This window comes from Monodelphis domestica, chromosome 4, assembly GCF_027887165.1.
Source record: "Monodelphis domestica isolate mMonDom1 chromosome 4, mMonDom1.pri, whole genome shotgun sequence".
In the NCBI taxonomy this organism is placed as follows: Eukaryota; Metazoa; Chordata; class Mammalia; order Didelphimorphia; family Didelphidae; genus Monodelphis; species Monodelphis domestica.
In genome coordinates, this window is record NC_077230.1 from 64,621,858 (window position 1) to 64,641,478 (window position 19,621).

The 19,621-nt window shown below is 35.9% G+C and overlaps 1 protein-coding gene and 1 long non-coding RNA gene across 3 annotated transcripts in view; one reads left to right on the forward strand and one right to left on the reverse strand.

The window, feature by feature from the left end:
• The window catches only part of ALCAM (activated leukocyte cell adhesion molecule), a 244,055-nt gene extending 238,111 nt beyond the window's left edge, over positions 1 to 5,944 (forward strand). For both annotated transcript variants that reach the window (XM_056793419.1, XM_056793420.1), the window contains 2 exons: positions 1,539 to 1,655; positions 3,436 to 5,944. In XM_056793419.1, coding sequence (XP_056649397.1) covers positions 1,539 to 1,626 — 88 coding nt within the window. In that variant the 3' untranslated portion in view covers positions 1,627 to 1,655; positions 3,436 to 5,944. The remainder of the gene's footprint in view (positions 1 to 1,538; positions 1,656 to 3,435) is intronic.
• On the reverse strand, positions 5,778 to 16,722 carry LOC103093270 (uncharacterized). The gene is made up of 4 exons (XR_008911098.1): positions 16,657 to 16,722; positions 11,101 to 11,181; positions 9,078 to 9,253; positions 5,778 to 5,910 (listed from the first exon to the last, which is right to left on the reverse strand). It is a non-coding gene; the product is annotated as an uncharacterized LOC103093270 (long non-coding RNA).
• Between the last annotated feature and the right edge of the window lie 2,899 nt (positions 16,723 to 19,621).

Sequence of the window (19,621 nt, forward strand, 5' to 3'; positions counted from 1 at the left end):
TAAGGTAATTTGACTTAAGGAATTTCTTTGTTGAGTTCATAGTTCATTCACTACATTTTCCCATTTGCATCTTGGAATTTCCGGCTTTGAAAAAGTCATCATGACATTAAGGGAATCTCTTAGACTGTTTTAGAGTTGCTCACACATTTAATGAATGAATTTTGCAGGCTATAGTTCAAATTAAGCTAACCATTTAAAATCATTAATTCATCTAAAACTATGTGCATTGTGTCCCAGTTTGAATGAGTCATAAGTCTAAGTCTTTATCTTTCTTGTATGTATACTTTACTTGGCTCCGTCCCTTTTCCCAGAAAAGTGATTCTAGCCATAAGAATCCAGAAATGTCTTCCACGGGTAGTTCTTATAGGAACAATGGAGTTTTTTTTTTTTTAATTTAGATTTCCTTGAGCTTCTCAACCAAGGGGATTTCTGAATGAATATATATCTATATCTATATATATTATATATATTGAGAAAGGGGGAAACTAGATGGTTCAGTAGATTGAGATCATGGCCTAGAGAAAGGAGGTCCTGGGTTCAAATTTGAATCTAGATATTCCCTAGCTATGTGACTCTGAGCTAGTCACTTGACCCCCATTGCCTAGCTCTTACCACTCTTCCACCTTAGAACCAATACACAATATTGATTCTAGGAAGGAAGGTAAGGATTTTTTTAAACATTTCCATTTCCTTGAGCTTCTCAACCAAGGAGTGCCTAGTTTTACATTGATTTATGAATGCTTATATATATATATATATATGCATGCTGAGAGACCAGAGAGTTCTGCTATTGCATCATAGTACCAGCGACTGAAGGAAAAAAAATGAAAATATTTTCTCATTTCCATGGGAATTGATATCTCTTCTGGCTTTACCTGAAAAGCCTGGAAATTGAAGTTTCCACCTAGGTATCTGAAGAGAACTGCTTAAAGAATGACAAATGTTGACAACCTTTAACATCTGGTATCTTTTGCTACTTTTTCTTTCCAGGTTCTCTAGATAAACATGACAGGAGCAAAGATTTTGTTGTGATACCCATCCACAAAACATCTCTTGCAGATGCCACTACGATAGCCCAGGGGCTTTAGGGGTCTATCTCTACCACTATCTCATAGTTCTTTATTGAAATAGAAACTGAAATTGGGTGTAAGAAGCTTTGGTCAGGAGGGTGTACACTGGAGAGGAGACTGTCCCATTTGGGGTAATGTCTGCTAACATGAATACTCTACCTGTAATGTAATGACTTCTTCATTTTAATAAGAATAGAAGGCAGCACTTGTACAACTGAAAGACATGAGAGAACTGAGTATTTGAATACTACATTAAAATTAATTGAATTTTTGGTTAATCTTATGCCTATAAACATAATTCCACCACAATGTTAATTCCATTAAAAGCTCTTCTATTTTTCTGAAATTATTCATAATAATGCTTTGCCAAAAATATATTGGTGATTACTCTGAGCATTTGGACCTTAATCATATTATATGGACACCCCCAACCCATGTGACAATGATAGCTATCTTACTTCCCTTTAGGACAGCATCAAAACATGTTAACAAAGACCTGGGAAATATGGAGGAAAACAAAAAGTTAGAAGAAAACAATCACAAAACAGAAGCTTAAGAGAAAAATTGTCCTGAATGCTGTTCCAGGTAGGTGGATTTTACATAAGGTACTAAACATAATGTATTAGTGGGTAAGTATGAAGTATCCCAGGAGGTTGAAGGAAAGGAGGTTTTGAGGCTCTCACTTCATAATTCTTCCCTTTAAAGTTATGAAAGAGCTATTAGTTGGAGCAAAATATAGCACTTTGGTGAGGACAAAGAATGGAAATTCACAGAATAAAAGACTGTTGTCCTCTGAAAAACCAATGTCACCCACAAGATTTTAACTTTGACCTTTTTTGGCCCCATTGCCAACAGCATTTCAGTTTGCCAAGAGACCTCATGCTATGGGCTTGTGTTTTAAGAGTGAGAGTACATGACAAGGTTCTAATGGTTTAGATTTGGGGAAACAAAAGGAAGAGATTCATGTAAATATGTAATCAAGGCATTTTAACCTGCAAGTTTTACTTATGAAAGAAAGAATATTTATTTAAACTTCCCTTGAAATCTTTCTAACAAAAGGAGGGCAATTCACCCTAGACTATTGTCTATAAATACAGTATGTGGAATTATATATCCATATACAGTAGATTATTATTGTATTTCATTCTTGATTTTTAGAGAGGATGATTAGGACGTTTTATTTGTACTTTCTCATTTCTTCATATTCCTATGGCCACACAGATCCTTTTGCCTTTTCCTCCTCCAGCTCATTTTACAGATGAGTTCATAGGGTTCAATGACTTGCCCAGTGTCACAAATCTAATAATTTTATGATCCTAGATTTGAACTTAGGAAGAGTATTCCTGACTCTAGACCTGGCACTCTATCTACTTACTATCTCTCATGGGGCCATATGATAGAGGTACAAAGTTCAGCTTTGTTTCTCATAGCTGTGCTAACCATTATCTTGCAGAAGACACGTTATCCCTACCCAGCTCAGTTTCCTCACCTAGCATATAAGAGGACTGGATTAAATGATCTCTAAGGCCCCTTTCAGCTCTAAAACATTTGAGAATTTGGTACATTAGTGAGAATAATATAGACTGTTCTGGGGCCCTTTCAAGTATGACGCCCATGCCCACCCCAGTAGATAGAAGGCCATTATATAGTTAAAGCTTTAAGACAAGGGTTGGTAAGGAAGGAAGCAAGCAAAATAGAATCTAGTCACATGGTAAGAAAGATGTAGGAGTGAAAGGGAGACTTATGAGAGAGAACAGCACACGCCTCCACTGATTTGCTGTCATATAGACCTGTTTGAAAGATGAGAAGAGTAGGAGGTTAAAGTGCTTAGGAGCTAGAAGTAGAAGGTTAACCTGATTGACTTTTGTGCCCTTTTCACAAAAGAGCCCTGACTTTCAGATTTCTCAAATTTACAACTCAGATGAACCCTTCAGTAGCTTTACCATGTGATTAATTTCACTATCCATTTCTTTGAAATGGGATATAATATTTTCATTATGAGATTTGAACTTCAAATTACTTTAGTTCTGAATAGGGAAGGTATGGTATGCTATGGGGAAGGACAAATATTTTAACCCAATATTACAAAGGGATGAAATCCTTTCCTTCTATAGGTCATACAGATTTGTCAAGATTAAACAGTTCCCCTCCTCCAAAATCACCCCTCCAACAAAAGTCTTACAAATCTCAAAGAAATTATTATAGAACAGAGACATTTGGTCTAGGGACAGAACTAGAAATTAATCAGGTCAAAGATGAATTTTTTCATATATGACATTTTTATCTCATGCAACAATTGACTGGTACATAATGACTGTTAATGGTAATTTCCCTTGGTTAATTTCTTTTCTTTCCACATTTTCAGAGAAAAAAACCATATAGACCAATTGAAGCATGAACGTGGATTGTATTTAAGACATATACAAAGACATTGACAGCTATTCATGGTTCAAGTGTTAAGCAGTTCATTCTACCAAGCTGTCACAGGATTTTAGAAAATTATCTCAAGTAAAACAACAAATAGAAAAATTTAAGGGAAAAAAAAAAACAAATTTTGGCAGCCATGATAATAGGTCACTATGTTGTGTTCTGTTTGAATTTTTTTTTCTGTAAATGTCTGCACTGAGGATTTCTTTTTTTGTTTGCCTTTTATGTAAATTTTTTACGTAGCTATTTTTATACACTGTAAGGCTTTGTTCTGGGAGTTGCTGTTATTCTGATGTATAGTGTAATGTTTTTATTTTGATTGTTTTTTATGGATACTCTTTGAGCAGGTACATTTCTGATTCTGATTGCTATCAGTAATGCCTCAAATTTTATCACAAGTTTCTGAAACCCTAAGGTAGAAACTTGTTGCCATGTGGTAGGGGCACCACATGTTACTCTATTCAAAGATGTAATTTTATCTCTTTCTCTTTCTCTCTCTTTCTCAATACACACACACACACACACACACACATCAGGTTGAAGAACACTATTTTAATGTACATACAACAAACTAACACCAGTCAAAACACAGTCATACTAACATATAAGAAATAGGTTCCCCAAAGTGAAATCAATGCCTGTTCTCAAGAAATATCAACACTGAATTGGGGGGTTAATACGTACATATAGAGACAGTTGATGGGAATCTTTCTTAAAAGAAAACAAAAGTAAATCAGTGCATTAATAACAGTTTGGAAAATCATGGCCATCATGGCAATTATCCCCATTTCCATTCTTCATAACATAAATGAAACTTCAAATTGGCTTTATATCCTTTGGGTTTTCCACTGCCTTAAAAATACACTTTTTTTCCTCTCTGAAGAAGATATCAGTCAGAATTGGAGATTTTTTAACAGTGGTCATTATCAGAGCTGCATTATTTTCCACAAGAATAGAATATATATATTTTTTTCGTGTGTGTGTTTTTGTTAACTACGCTACAGATATTGAATGCACCTTGAGATAATTTAGTGTTTTTAACTGGTACATAATTTATCAAACAGTACATGAAAGTGTAACAATGAAATGTCTATGTATCTTTAGTTACATTGAAATTTGTAACTTTATAAACATGTTTTACGCTTGGACATTTTTAGGACGATAGTATAAATGGAAACATTTCGAGGTAGACTGGATATGGGGCAATAGTGTATTTGTGATTAGTCTTTTCAACCTTTCCTCCTTCCTGCAGAAGCCTGGTTTCTGGATAAACATGATATAGCCATTTTTGGTCCAAGTGTCACATAATTTTGTGGACAAACAGCATCAAATTTCCAGTTAAAAAACAATTATCCAGAGGGGAAGGGCAATAAAAAGGAAACTGGCATATGTTTTTTTTTTTTTTTAATGGTCCAATGATTTTTTTTTTCTAAATAGAAGTTAACAGACAAATTTGAGATTAAATTCAAATGGAAGTTATGAATGATATTTTGACACTTCTGCATTATTTAGAAACACACTGTTATTGTAAATTTGTACAATGTTAAATGTCTGGGCAGTAGTGACTGATGTCCTAATAAAAGCTTCCTGTAGTACATTGGTATGGATTAAATATATAAGATGTCCTATTAAACTCTATGCTGTATAAAATATTAGAGGGAAAAGAAAATATGTTATATTGCCTCTAAACTTTGATTTATTAAAGTTTTATTTGGCAGGAAAAAATTGAATTTTGGTCAACATTTAAACCAAAGTGAAAGGGGAAAAAAAAACCAAAGTAATTTGTTTTGCATGGCAAAGCCATTCTGTTATCTTTGTAAATACTGTGATTTCTTTTCTTTTCTTTTTCTTTTTAGAATTTTGTTTAAAGAAATTCTAAAATTTTTAAACACTTGTTTTCCAAAATAAAACATGAACCCTAAAAAAAGAAATTACTTACATATAATTTTTTTTCTTTTGGTTGTGGGAGATAAAGGCTGCAAAGTACAGTTGCTAAGATACTTTTGCAGAAAGCAGCAATGTGACACAAAGAAGAGAGGGTAAAAACCTACAATACTTTGGCTTCAGCTTGTGATAGTTAACTAATTCCAAAAATAGCTGTCAAACCTATAGAGTGGACCATCTCAAGTAGCATGCTCTAGAATGAAAACAGAAAGCATGCAAGAACAGATGGGGCAACACTGTCCACTACATCAAAGATTGGAGGAAGAAAAAAGTTTGTCAACCACTATCTACACATCACCAGTCTTGTGAATGAAGATGAACTAGTCCTCACCGTTTGAGGTTTCTGCTCCAGCTTCTGTTCAGCTTAACTCTTTGGCAACAGGAGGCAGGTTTTCCCAGCTCAAAGTTCACTCCCTGTCGGTGATTACAGGAACTGTGTGTGGAAATGGATTAACATGCCCATCTATGCCTAAAAGATAATAAAATTGAAGTATGTCTTCAAATGTCTGTCTCCCATTTGAGTCTGAGGGAACATTCTCTCTGAGCCCATTTATTTTCTAAGCAATTTCAGTGCCTTATATATGAAATGAAATGTTAAAGGACAACTGACACAAGGTTCTAGGCTTCTATGAGAAATCAGTCGTTCTGGATGAGTTGAAGAATAAATATTGATACCGTCTTTCCTAGGCCAAAGTTAGCTGATTTGGCCAGCTAACCTAACCTCCAATCTCCACAGTTGAGTGTCTCCATAAAGTGTTTATTTCTGGACCTTTAAAACATAGGATCACATTGCACTCATATTTAACATTCTCTAGTTTTTTCCTACCACCTTAAAAAAATGAGTAATTTCCCAGGCCTTTACACACTAACCAACATACTACTTGAACCAGATTTGGAATTACACGGGGAACAACTTTCAGAGGAATGATCTCTCTTCAAGATAAACTTCCAAATCAACATGGGGGAAAATAATGAATGCCAACCACAGAGACATTGCCTAGTCTTCAGACAGCTAGTCACTTCTCCTTTGGATTCATGCTTGTCATCTATTAAGTATTATTTATTAATCATTAGAGATCATGAGTTTTAGTTTCTCTTATAATAGAACCTTGTGAAATGTTGATAGGGAACAAGACAACCATACAATATTTTAACTTGTTATAGTTCTTAGGATTCAAGGAATAGCATTTATTTGGCATGTCTAAACCTGTGATAAACTGTTAGGAAGCAAGCTTCTACCATAGGCAATCACAATATAATTGAAGTTAACTAATCAGTTAATGTTCCTAATTCTATTTGGGAAGATCATAGAGTTAGATGAAAGGGATGGACCTTAGGGGCCAAGACTCATTAAAAAAAAAGATGAATGGGGAGGTTAAGTGATTTGTCAAACTGGTGACGGAGTCAGAATGAAATCACTCATGTCAAAAAGGCATGAGCTTTGAGAATTTTTTTTGACAGAAACACCAGGTTTAAATTTAATCACTCTGTTCCTTTCCTTGTGACCAGATGTATTTAGGCAGAGGTTAGATACATTGAATGACTGAATGAAAATGTTTTAAGTAGAGATTAGATTAGAGAATCCTTTCCCTCTCTGAAAGATCACTTATACAATACAAAATGGTTGGCCTTGATTAAAAGTATCAGCATCTCTGAAAATAATGAAACTAGCTCTTATAGGTGGCCTTATCAGTATTCTGCTTTCATAAATAAACAAAATGGCCATCTATAAATATATAGAAGTGTATTTTCTAAGGATCTTTCAAACAAAACATCATACAGTGCATTAGGTATACAAGAAAAAGAAAAAGGTTTACTTCCCTTTCCTTTCTGTTTTTTTCCCCCTTCATATTCACCTGTTTAAAAATAGCTAACATTTCTATGGTCTAAGGTTTATAGAGTACTTGACATATGTTAGCTCATTTGATCCCCACAACAGTCTTAGCAGTTATAACTACTATTTTCTCCATTTTACAACTGAGTAAATTGAGGTGGAGAGAAGTTATGTGGCCTGCCTATGATCACATAACTTGAGTGTGAAGCAGGTTTTTGAAATCAGTTCTTGGTTACAAATGCATTGTTCTATGCACTCTGCCAACGAGCTCTTACTTCATTTTTACTTTCATCAATATTCCCCCAAATTTATTTGAAACCCTTTTTCTGTAGAAACTAGAACTGTTCTATCCCTAGCTTTTCACATATGTTACTTCTCAGACACAGGTTATCTATTGAAAGTATTGCAAAATATTCTTGTGCTCTCCTCTCCTCTCTCTCTCTCTCTCTCTCTCTCTCTCTCTCTCTCTCTCTCTCTCTCTCTCTCTCTCTCTCTCTCTTTCTGTCTGTCTCTCCCTGTCCCCACACATGCATGTACACACACAGAGATTCCATTCTGCCCACTGAAGTATCTAGCTTTATAAAAGACAGTGGTTTGTGGGACACTTGTAGGACATAAAGTGCAAGAGAATTAAAATGAAGAATAAAGATCTCTCTATATATGCTCAATGGTGCAATATATAGAATACAAAGTCTAGAGTCAGGAAGACTTATTTCAGTGTTCAAATCTGACCTCAAATGCTAGCTGTATGACCTTGGGCAACTCATCGGTTGCCTCATTTTCCTCATCTATAAAAAGAGCTGGAGAAGGAAATGGCAAGCTACTTCTAGTATCTTTGCTAAGAAATCCCCAAAATGGGTCATGAAGGGTCAGACACAATTGAAAAATGATTGAACAATAATATATATGCTACCTTGCCTAATTTTCCTTTTCCACTGGGGAGATAAGGTTCACTGATGAAGAAAGAGACCATGTCCCTAACTTTGGAAGGTTTGCCAAGAGTAAGAGGCTATGAGAGTGAAAAGTTGGGAATTATGGGAAAAGAGATTTTACAGGTATGAGGATGAACCATAGCAGTTCACATCAGATGCATGTCTATCAAGAACAGCTACATCCTGAAATTTCTGTCAATAGAAATGGCTCCTTGACAGATGTAATGTTCTGTAATAAAAGAAGGCATCATTGGACTAGAGATAAAGAAGTGATTTAGCATTGAACTGAGAAGCATCAGTTTTGACAAAAGGGTAAAGCAACTCAAAAACTACCCTCAAGTCAACTTGGTAATTCATGATGTGAAAATAATACAAGGAGTAATCAAGACAAATTCAGTGGAAGGAAAATTAGTTTATAATAGAGTGGTTCATAGATGCATATTATCTTGCTTCCTCTTTTAATAATTATAATAAGCTAGCATTTAAATGGTACTTTGTTTGCAAAGCTGGGTTTTTTAAAATATCTGTTAACTGCATGATGCAGATCCTATTAAATCATCTTATTGACAAGGAAGGTAAAGGTCAGAGAAATAAATTAACTTGTTCCATGCCCTAAAGCGGATATGATCTGAGGCAAAATTCAAACTCAGGTCTTTAACACTACAAGGTTGATCATCTATATCTGCCATGCTTCCCAACTGTCTAACTTTTTTAACCCATTCTTGCTAATTATGTGCCAAGCCAAGGTGTTCCTGTCAAAGGAGCACATATGTTCAATGTTTGTGCCCTTTAGACCTCATGCCATAGTGGCCTTTGTTGTGTTGTACTGTGACCCCAACCTCAGTTTCATTTTTTGTAAAATGCTTTTACCTGACTACACAACATCAATATCTTCAAACAACTGGCAGACAATATTGAAGAGCATGATCCAAATGCTTCAGAAATGGCTCCCAATATTTTGACTTTGCTGAAGTCCATCTCTGATGACAGTATAATCTTATGTATGTCCAGCAATCCAGAGAAGAATTATCAGGATGTTTAAATCTCTAGAAACCAAGAGGAAATAGCATTGCATAGCTGGCTATATTATGCTTCTGACCAAATAGCATAAAATGGAACCCAGGTAGATTTTTAAAAATGTGTTGGTATTTTTTCCTTTACATTGCCTAAATTTTTTCTTCATATTCCTCCCTAATACATCTCCCACCAAATCTTCCATCTCAAATAATAACAAAATTTTTAAGAAGAAATAAAATAAGGAATGGGGGAGAATTAGTAAAACGGATTACTACGTCAAAAAATATATTCAGTACCTCATACCTGTAGACCCTCTGTTTCTGTAAAAGACTGAGAGAAAAGGGGAGAATATCTGTGACTTCTCTAATATTAAAACTTCTGGATCATTCTAGGTCTTTTAAATTTTGCAACATTCACTTTTGATTGTTTTGTAGCTATCTTCCCTTTTTATTTTCATTTCTGCAATCATTGTGTATATCATTTTCTTAGTTCTGCTTCATTCTATATCAACTCATAGTTTTTCCCATGCTTCTCTTCATTCATCATAGCTATCATTTTTTTGCAGCACAATAATATCACATAACATTCATTACTATAATTTGTTTGGTCATTCTCCAGTCAGTGGGCATCTACTACAAAGTCTTGACCACTAGTCTTCACAGCTTCTGCTAACAAGTATTCTTCTTTTTACATTATGTCACCAGAGAGAAAACACACTTAATAAGAAATCCAGGGTCAAAAGTCTCCATGATAACTATCACCCATAAAATGCAAGGGATCCATTAGCAGGGAAAAATAGAACAATTTCCCCATTTACTGTCTCTCCCCCACAACCTTCCCCCTTTGCTTCTATTTTGATGCGTTAAACTAAAAATCCAGGATATATTGAACTTCGGTTCATCAGTTGCCTGATGAAATTAAGATAAAGTATTTAAGACATTCCCTTCTTGAAATGATAACAGTCTTGTCTTCTGCTTTTAGCATTCACCAATGAGGAAACCATGTTTGTTGGTCATGAAGTTAATGCTAGAAAATTACTTCATATGACCATCACTGGGATGTCTGCTTAAGAGAACTAAATATTTGGGGTAAAGATAGGTTTATATCTAAGCATTAAAGTCGTTGTTCAGATATTAAATCACTACTACAGTCCAATTTAACCTAAAATTGTAGGTTTCTACATTCCAGGTAAAAGGAGAAAATTTCTTTCTCAGCAAAATAACAGCTGCTTGCTCCAGGCTTAAAAATGGTCCTTCTAATGAAAGCTGAATACACATGACCTTGTGTTGAATCTGATCCCAAGTGTAAAGATGACTTTGGGGAAAGATTGCTTTGCCATTTTCATTACAATTTCTTCATGGTTAGTGATTTTATAAAGTAAGATAACGCATTAATTGCACATAGAAGAGGTACATAAGGTAAAATCAGCATGGTGCATGGTCCATTGTATACATGTGATCCCCTTCTTTTCTTGCAACCTTACAAAGATGGATCATGACCTCTGAAAAATAATGTGCAAAAATGGTCTTCAGCCATGATCATCTACTTATTTCAGGAGTTCATTTTTCTTAGAAATGGTCTTAGAATAGGGACTAAATAAGTGTTTTTACTGGTATAGGGAATTCTAGTGAGAAAACCCTATCAGTGTGGGTCTGCAACTTCTCTGCAACTTAGTTTCTGGAACATTGAAAAGTTTAGTGACTTAGTGAGGTGATACACAGCTAGACATGTGTCCAAGGAAGAACTTGAACTCAATACTTTCTGGATTCCAACTGAAAAGAAATTATTTTAAATACACAATCCATACTCCAAGGGTAAAACAATAAAGCGGGGGTTTGCATTGCTTTTATGAGCACTAGTTTCAGAATACCAATACCTTTTTCCAGGATGAAAATTATTTTGGGACCCTCTCTGCACCACTTTCCAGTGATCCTCTTCATGAAGAAATCAACCTAACCTATAATGGGAAAGCAAATTATTCTGGTTGAGATACCATCACCAATCCTTAGCATCAGTCATTCTGGTTTTTGCCTTCTTCAATTCCAGTTCCATCCTTTTAATCTCAGAGAGAAAGCTGAAAGATTGTATGCAATGCCATCTAAGTTTAACTCAAAGACTTAAAATTCAAATATAACAATGAAATATCAATGAGGATCAGAGCAGAGAGTTAGGTGCCACAATAAAGTTTGATTGGTAAAAAGAAAAAAGTTTCTAATGAATATAACAAAAACTAATTGAGTCCTTCCTCTAAGCTCATTTTGTGTGAATAGAAGATCAACAAATGGTTAGCCAGTTTCTGCAGGGTGGTCTTTGATGTGAACTTTTGGTTCATGACCTATTTGAAATCAAAACAACTGGGTAACTCAGTGGATTGAGAGCCAGGTGTAGAGATGGGAGATCCTGGGTTCAAATATGGCCTCAGACACTTCCTAGCTGTGTGACCCTGGACAAGCCACTTAACCCCCATTGCCTAACCCTTATCACTCTTTCTGCCTTGGAACAATACATAATATTGATTCCAAGATGGAAGGTAAGGGTTTAAAAAAGGAAAGAAAAAAAGAAAAGAAATTGAAACAGACTCCAAAAACTTGAGCTCCTTAGTAGAAAAAAATATCAAATTCTCATACCATTTTCTTTTTTGGGGGGAAGAGAGACAGCAACAGAAAGATTTTGTTTAGTCTCTACATTAAGTTGGTTTGTGATGGTTATGGTAGCTAACTCTATTTATCCTCTCTTCCAATAAAACCTGATCTGCATCTTGTCCTAGTGATAGCTAGGTTAGTCAAAAGCTTGTTGGACCAAACAGCATTACGGAAGTCCCGTTCTTCCATCATCAGGGCAGACCAATCTTATTAATACTCCTGCTGATCAGCCTTCCAAAACTATCTTCCTCCTCCTGATCTACCTTGAAATAGTTGCACTCTGAACAAGATTAATACGGATTCACACTAGAAGAGAACCTTATGGATTGTGAAGCACTTTGCTCACAACAGTCTGGTAATAATATAGGTTGTGAAATCATAGAATTCTTATTTGAAAGATGAAGAAGTTAAGACTCAGAGAGGTTTGAGTAGTTTGTAATAGGTCACACAGCAAATAAATTTTCAGCACTAAGAAAATATGGTTTTTCTGGCATTGTCCAGTGTTGTTTTCACCATCCTGCTTGGCTTTTTCTGGTCTCCAACCCCACCTGCCACTACAACTATCCAATTGAATCCAATTCAGTTCAGCCTAACAAACAGAGTTCTGCAAAGATAATTCTTGGGTACATCTCAGTGAGTTTGCAGAGTGGCAGCATATTGTCCCTGCTCTTGAAACCTATTGGCTGCTCTCACCTTCTTTGGCCTAGAAGCTCAGCATTCCAGATAGACTCAGATAATTGCTCTATGTGTGCCCACATAATTACATGCCAATACCTTTCCCCAAATTAGAAATTATATTAAAGCTAGACATTCCGCTGACACCACATTTCTCACCAAATGTCAGGCTGCTTGAAAAAATCTTCTCCACTCAAAAGGCCTAATTAGATTTTCAGTAACTCATGTCAATGGTCATTAGGCCAATCATGCAAATTAGCATGTACCCAGGTGCCCAGGGATTAAATCACAGCCACAAGTGCAAAAGAACTCAGGCATTAACTCAAAAAGAAATGGAGCAAATTGGACCTCTCCTTTCTCTTGCTTTTTTCTCGGATTGTCAGAGTCTGCATATTTCAGGCACAGCTAATGTTTTCTTCATCAAGAAACTTGTCAGGCAGTAGGAAGGTTACATTTCTGGGAGGAAATAAGAATAGCATGGAAGAAAGGGTCAAAGTCTTTAAAAATATATAGGGGGTTGTGTACACACTTATGCACAAACATGCAATTACGAAGGACCACCAACTCCTAATATGCCTTTGCTGGGCACCTGAAATTAGGGGACATTTCTTTCCTGGTTCTGTAGACATTACAGAAGCTTCTTAGCAAGTTAGGGGAGGGCTAGCTATACCTCTGCAAATCTGACGGGTCACTTCTACACTGAAGGATATGAGCATAAATGGCCAGGCTTAATTACAAATGGTGGGTCAACAAGTGTGATCCTATTATCTCCCTTTAGTTGAGTCAATCATTTGCCCACCTCTAGACTATTATGGCAGCAGCTTTATTCTATGAGCTAAATCCATAAAAGAATGAAATTAAATTCAAGACTATTTCTTCTAAGTTCTGCTCATCTCTCTATAACCATCAGTTGTTCTCTGTCAAAAGCTAAATCTGACTATAAAACACAAGCATGTTCAAACAAATGATAATAGACATAGAAAATCATGATCCAATTGCTTTAGAGATGGCTCTTAATGTTGTCATGACTTTGCTAACACATCTTTTTTTCCTGACAAAATGGTGGATGGCCACAGATATTCCCATGTAGTGGGAGGGGGAAAAAAAGCACATTCAGAAAAGGGGAGTCAAGATGTTTATCACTCTAGAAACTAAGTCATATAAATGATAACTAATGAAGCTATATGGTTTAATCTAGAAAAGTAAAACTTTAAAGGGGAACCAATTTACTATTTGGCAAAAAATTGTTGGGAAAATTGGAAAGTAATCTGGCAGAAACTAGATATAGACCAATATCTTACACCATTTTCCAAGATAAGATCCAAATGAATACATGATCTTGGAAGAAAGGGAGATATCTTAAGCAAAATTGAATAACAAGGAACATATTATCCATCGGATTTATGGAAAAGTGAAGAATCATGAAGAAACAAGAGACAGAAGTCACTGGGAGATATAAAATGGATAATTTTGAATACATTAAAATTAAAGGCTTTTATACAAATAAAACTAATGCAGGCAGTATTTGAAGGAAAGAAGAAATGGGGGTGAGATTTTATAGACAGTTTCTCAGATAGAGGTTTCATACCTAAAATATATAGAGAACTTTGCCAAATGTTTAAGAATATAAGTCAAAAGATATAGATAGTTTTGGGATAAAGAAAACAACACAAACTATAATTATATGAGAAAATGCTCTAGATCAGTATCAGCAATCCTTTTAGAGATCGTGTGCCCAAACTGCACCTTCAAGCTACCTATGACACATACCCCCTGCCATTATCCTAGACAGCAGAGGGAAGAATCCCCTCTAGCATGCTAGAGCATGCATGCCACTTCTTCTCCAATATGGCTCTGGATAATTATTGATTAGAGAAATGCAAATTAAAACAACTCTGACATATTGCCACATACCTATTAGGTTGGCTAAGATGATAGAGCAAAATGACAAGTGTTGTAATGGATCTGGAAAAATGGAGACAAAAATACACTGTTGGGACTATAAACTGATCCAACCATTTTGGAGAGCAATCTGGAATTATGCATAAAGAATCACAAAAATGTATACCTTTTGACCTGGAAATACCACTATTAGCTTTATTTCCTTTGGTAATTGATCCGGATTAAGGAAAATAGCATATATTTGCTCTAAAATAGCAGCACAAGAACTAGAAATCAAGGGTATGCTTATCAAATGGAGAATGGCTAAATAAGTTCTTATGTATGGTTGTAATGGAATACTAATACACCATGAGAAATAATGAGCAGGTTAAGTTTAGAAAAATATGGAGAGACCTTCATGAAATATGAAAAGTGAAAGAAGCAAAACCAAGAGAACATTATGTCTTATAACAGAAATATTGTTTGAAGAATGACATGTATATCAAGAGAGAGAACTGACAAATAGAAAAAAGAAAGATATAGTTTTAAATATGTCTTTTTTGTTCAATGGTGTCTAGTGCAGAGAAGGAAGAGAAAGTAGGAGATGGCTGGGAATTTTTATATAACAAATAAATAAATAAATACATTTCAGAAAATAAAGGGGGTTTAAGGGAATATATGAAACTTCTCTTCATATATTTGAAAGAAAAAAGATAAGAGGAAAGAGAGGGCATAGTAGAGCAGAAATTAGCACCCTGACTCTTATCTTTCATGACAATTTGACTTTAGATACTTTTATTTCCCTGAATCCTTATCTTTGTCTCTAAAATGAGCCCAGAAAGCAGTTCAGCTAAATCAGCCATATCACACAGTCTTGAACTATCTACTATATAAGAAGCATCCTGATGTCAGAATGTAGTCAGCCTTGGGATCAGAAAGGCAATGGTTCAATTCCTCCTTCTGTTATATATTAGCTTGAAAGTAACTTAATTTTGTAATATCCCAGTCAGCTCTCAAAAGCTCTTAAAAAACAATGATTTGCTAATCTGCAGTGCTAGAAAGTGCTTCCATCCTGAGAATTCTCAACATGGATGGAATTGCAAGTCCAAGTGATCATATTCACACGCATTTGTTATCAAAGTACTTTGCAAATTTTAAATCACTCTAGAAATGTAAACAATTATTGTTTTATGTAGCTCTGGAAGGCAGAACTAAGACTAAGTGGTCACAGGAAGACAAATTTGGGTTCCACAATAATAATAATAATAATAATAATAATATAATTCACATGGTTATAGCACTTTAAGGTATATAAAATATGTATGACATCTCATTTAATCCTTACAACTCTGAGGTAGGTCTTATTATCATTCCCATTTTTCAAATGAGGGAACTGAGTCAAAGAGAAATGGCTTGCCTATGTTTTCTTTACACATACCCACACAACCTTTTCAAGCATCTCATTCCATCACTGGACAATACTCATTTGTGTGTTTCTGTGTATATTCTAATTAGATACATATGTATTCCTAACACAAATACACATAAATCTATATGTATAAAATCCATATATATATATATATATATATATATATATATAATTTATGGATGAATCACTGGCAGTATTCAGAGGGAGAATATTATCTAAGGATCTGAGGAATTCTGACATAAAGAACTAAGTTAAACTACATGACCCTTGAGGTCCCTTCCTACTCTAGGATTTCTCAATTTTATTGCCTTGTCCACTTCATCAGAAAGAGATAGTGATGAGACCAGACACCTTTGAAGCGATCGCTTTCCCAAGTTAAAAATCTATACTGAAGCTCAATCAAGCCCTTAACCCTAAAGCTGGGAAGAATTTATTTCGTGATTTCATGGTAGGGGTGTAGAGGTGTCAGCACAAGGCTATAAAAGAAAAAGGAATTCAATACCAGGCATACGAGGAATTATGTGGCAGAAGATGAATAAATGGCCCCCAACAAGAAGAGTTCAGGAGAGGGGCACTTTATTCCTAATGGCGTGGCTAAAGAGGAAGGAAGGAGGCCAGAATTCCTCACTGCGGAGAAGGGGCTCAGCTGAAAACGGATGGGAAGATTTCATGCTGGGCAAGTTGGAGAAGTGCAAAAGGAGACTTGGAAACAGAGTCACAAGCTTCCAAATTTTCACTCAGTTTGGCTTGAGGTGACTCGAGAACCTGATCTCCCATTTCAGGGAAAGCATCTCTAAGCGCTTACCTTGGCCCTACTAAGCAGCGAGGCGAGCATGTGTTCCTAAGCACCTGGCAAGCCAGTTCTTCAGACTGGAGGTACTAAGTAGACAATATGGTTACCAAACAATCACTAATCTGCCAGAATGTGCTCTCAGTGTTTGGTCACAATAGTCCCTTTATGGCTTGGTTTATAGCTTATGGGTTTAACACACAAAAATGACCATCTGGGAAAGGAAGTTCTCTGGATTGTGACAATCATACTGCTGGAGGAAATGAGCCACTTTCAGATAAAAACTCCCCTAGCGGTCTTTGCATTCTCACCCTTCCTCCTATGCCCGTCCTTCTCCCCACCCCCACCCCAAATCACGCACACAGAATAGAGGGTGACAAAAATTAACAGATCACCATTACAGCTAATGAGATGAGGCTTTCATTGCACACAATTACAAATTAGTTTTGGTAAACAAATCCATCTTCTGTTCCATCCTGATAGGTAGCTCTGTAAACAAAGTGTTCTGAAATCATTCTAATTACAGCCAGCAGGAGTGGATTTAAAGGATTTGGGGGGGTCATCTATCTAAATTAAAGAATGTTCAGATTAGAAAACCCACATTATAGAGGAGATGAAGCCTGCCTATTAGGGAGCTTTTCCAGAATTAAAATGATAACACACAGGGAAAGTATCATTCCCTTGAACTTGTTGCTGTCTTCTGCAGCTTAGAATTAACATGCAAACAAGATGATCAGAAAGGCACCATTTAATACCACTGGCATGCACTTCCTTTAGAATATAGCCATTTTAATTCCTTTATTATTAATGTGATTAATACAAACTACTATATGTAGATGTGAAGAAGCAAAGTCAAATCCGAGTTGGCTCTACTGAAACTCAAACTGAAGAGAAATAGTGTGCTCCCTACCCAGCCAGTTATCATGTTTTCTGAGAATAGGAGGAAGGATATCTCAACAACCCAGATGGAAGAGATTTGGTATAACCAAAGAGCCCTGAGAATGAGTGTAAGTTCAAAGGAGGTAATCCCATAGGGTCTTCCTGGATTTCTTAAAGCAAATTAGAGCCTAGGAAGAACAGCAAGAACAGAACTCTGCTGTAAACAAGCTGACTATGAGGGCCAAACCAGGAGCAAAGGATGCAACTTCCTTAGCCTCTAACCCATTCATTAAACAAAAGGAATATTTGTGCTTTGAATGTCATTGGAGCATTATAATAAATATCATTCTGTAAACCTCATGTATATTCCATTCTCCATTCTGTCATCCATATCCATCTCACTGAACAGAGACAGGAAAATAGGATATCCCATATCCATGCAATGACACATTTGGAATTAAATAGTAGATTTGGAACTGGAAAAGACCTTAGAAGTCATCTACTCCAATGTCCTCGTTTTACAGATGAAGGAACTGAGGCTCAAAGAGGCTATGATCTATGCAGAGTCCCATAGCTTTTAAATGTCAGAGACAACTTAGGTCCAAGTTTAACATGATCCTATAAGTCACTGAGTCTTTGTAGTTCTAAATTCATCACTATTGTATAAGTCTTCTGTCTCTAGTGTAACAGGACATAGTACAACCTAGAATTCAGTCTTGATGTCTCAAGTATCTTTCTTATGTACACATATGATATCTTTTAATCTGTGAGTTAGTAATTACAAAGATAGAAAACTCCCTTAAAAAATCAACACTGGGACCAAAAAGAAGTTCAAAAGAATTCACGAGGTTATAACATAGCATGCTCTGGTTTCAGATATGATGCTCCCCTCTACTGATGGAAATTCCAGGATCCTTCAGTTCAAACTCCATGTGCCATCTGAATTTTCCCTTATTAATTTACAATATTTATTGTTAACATGACTTCTTATTCTTGCATTCAAACATTTTAAGCACCTGAATACAAAGCACCATGCTAAATGCTAGAGGAGATATAAAGAAAATTATGACCCCATTCTTGCCTTTATTCAACTTATAATCTAGCAGGGAATATATGACATTTTCATAAAAAAGAGGCATTTTTGTGAGGAAAAAAATGTGGAATTTCTGTTGTAAACATGCTGAGTATAAGGGCCAAACAAAGAGCAAAGGATGGAAGTAGTAGCAAAGAGTCCAATTTAGGCTTAACATAAAGAACTTCTAAATGATTAGAGCTCTTCAAAAGTAAAATGAGATGCCTTGAGGGGTAGAAGGCTTTTCTTGATGGTCCTCAAGACAAATTGTTCAGTTGTTGCAAGAGAAGCAAATAAATATCCTGTAGCACCTTCTATGTGCCAAGAACTGATTAATGCTTTTAGAAAGAGACATCAGGGGCAGCTAGGTGGCTCATTGGGTTGAGTACCAGGCCTAGACATGGGAGGTCATGGTTTGAATATGACCTCAGATACTTCCTAGCTGTGTGACCCTGGACAAGTCACTTAACTCCCATTGCCTAGCCCTTACTGCTCTTCTGCCTAGGAATCAATACACGGTATTGATAGTAAGATGAAAGATAAGGGTTTTTAAAAAAAGAAATAGATTTCATTTGATGGTAAGAACAAGATCCTAACTCCTCCCCCTATGAAAGTTGGAGGGCATTGACGCTGTTCTCCAGTTTTGATTGACTCGGGAGATAAAAGGTTCAGGCTGTTGACATCATTTCTTTGTCATCACCTGATGACAAAGCAGTCACAAGTAGCTCTAAGGATGCTCTGGTGTTTGAATGGTAGATCAAGATGGGCAACTTAGGCTCAGCTGATTCAACTATAAGTGTCCTCAATGCCTCTCCTCATTTATCCTCCTGCTATGGCTAAGTAAACAATTGAATGGTCTATGAGTGCCTCATTTTGTTCCAATATTGAACCTTAACCACTAGGGTACAAGCTTGAGACAGATTTCAAAATTCTATGAAACAGATGAAAATAACGATCAAGAAACTGGAAATGCAGGAAGGTCAGGACTGAGGCTACAGATTTATCTATATAGAGGTGATAGTGAGAGGT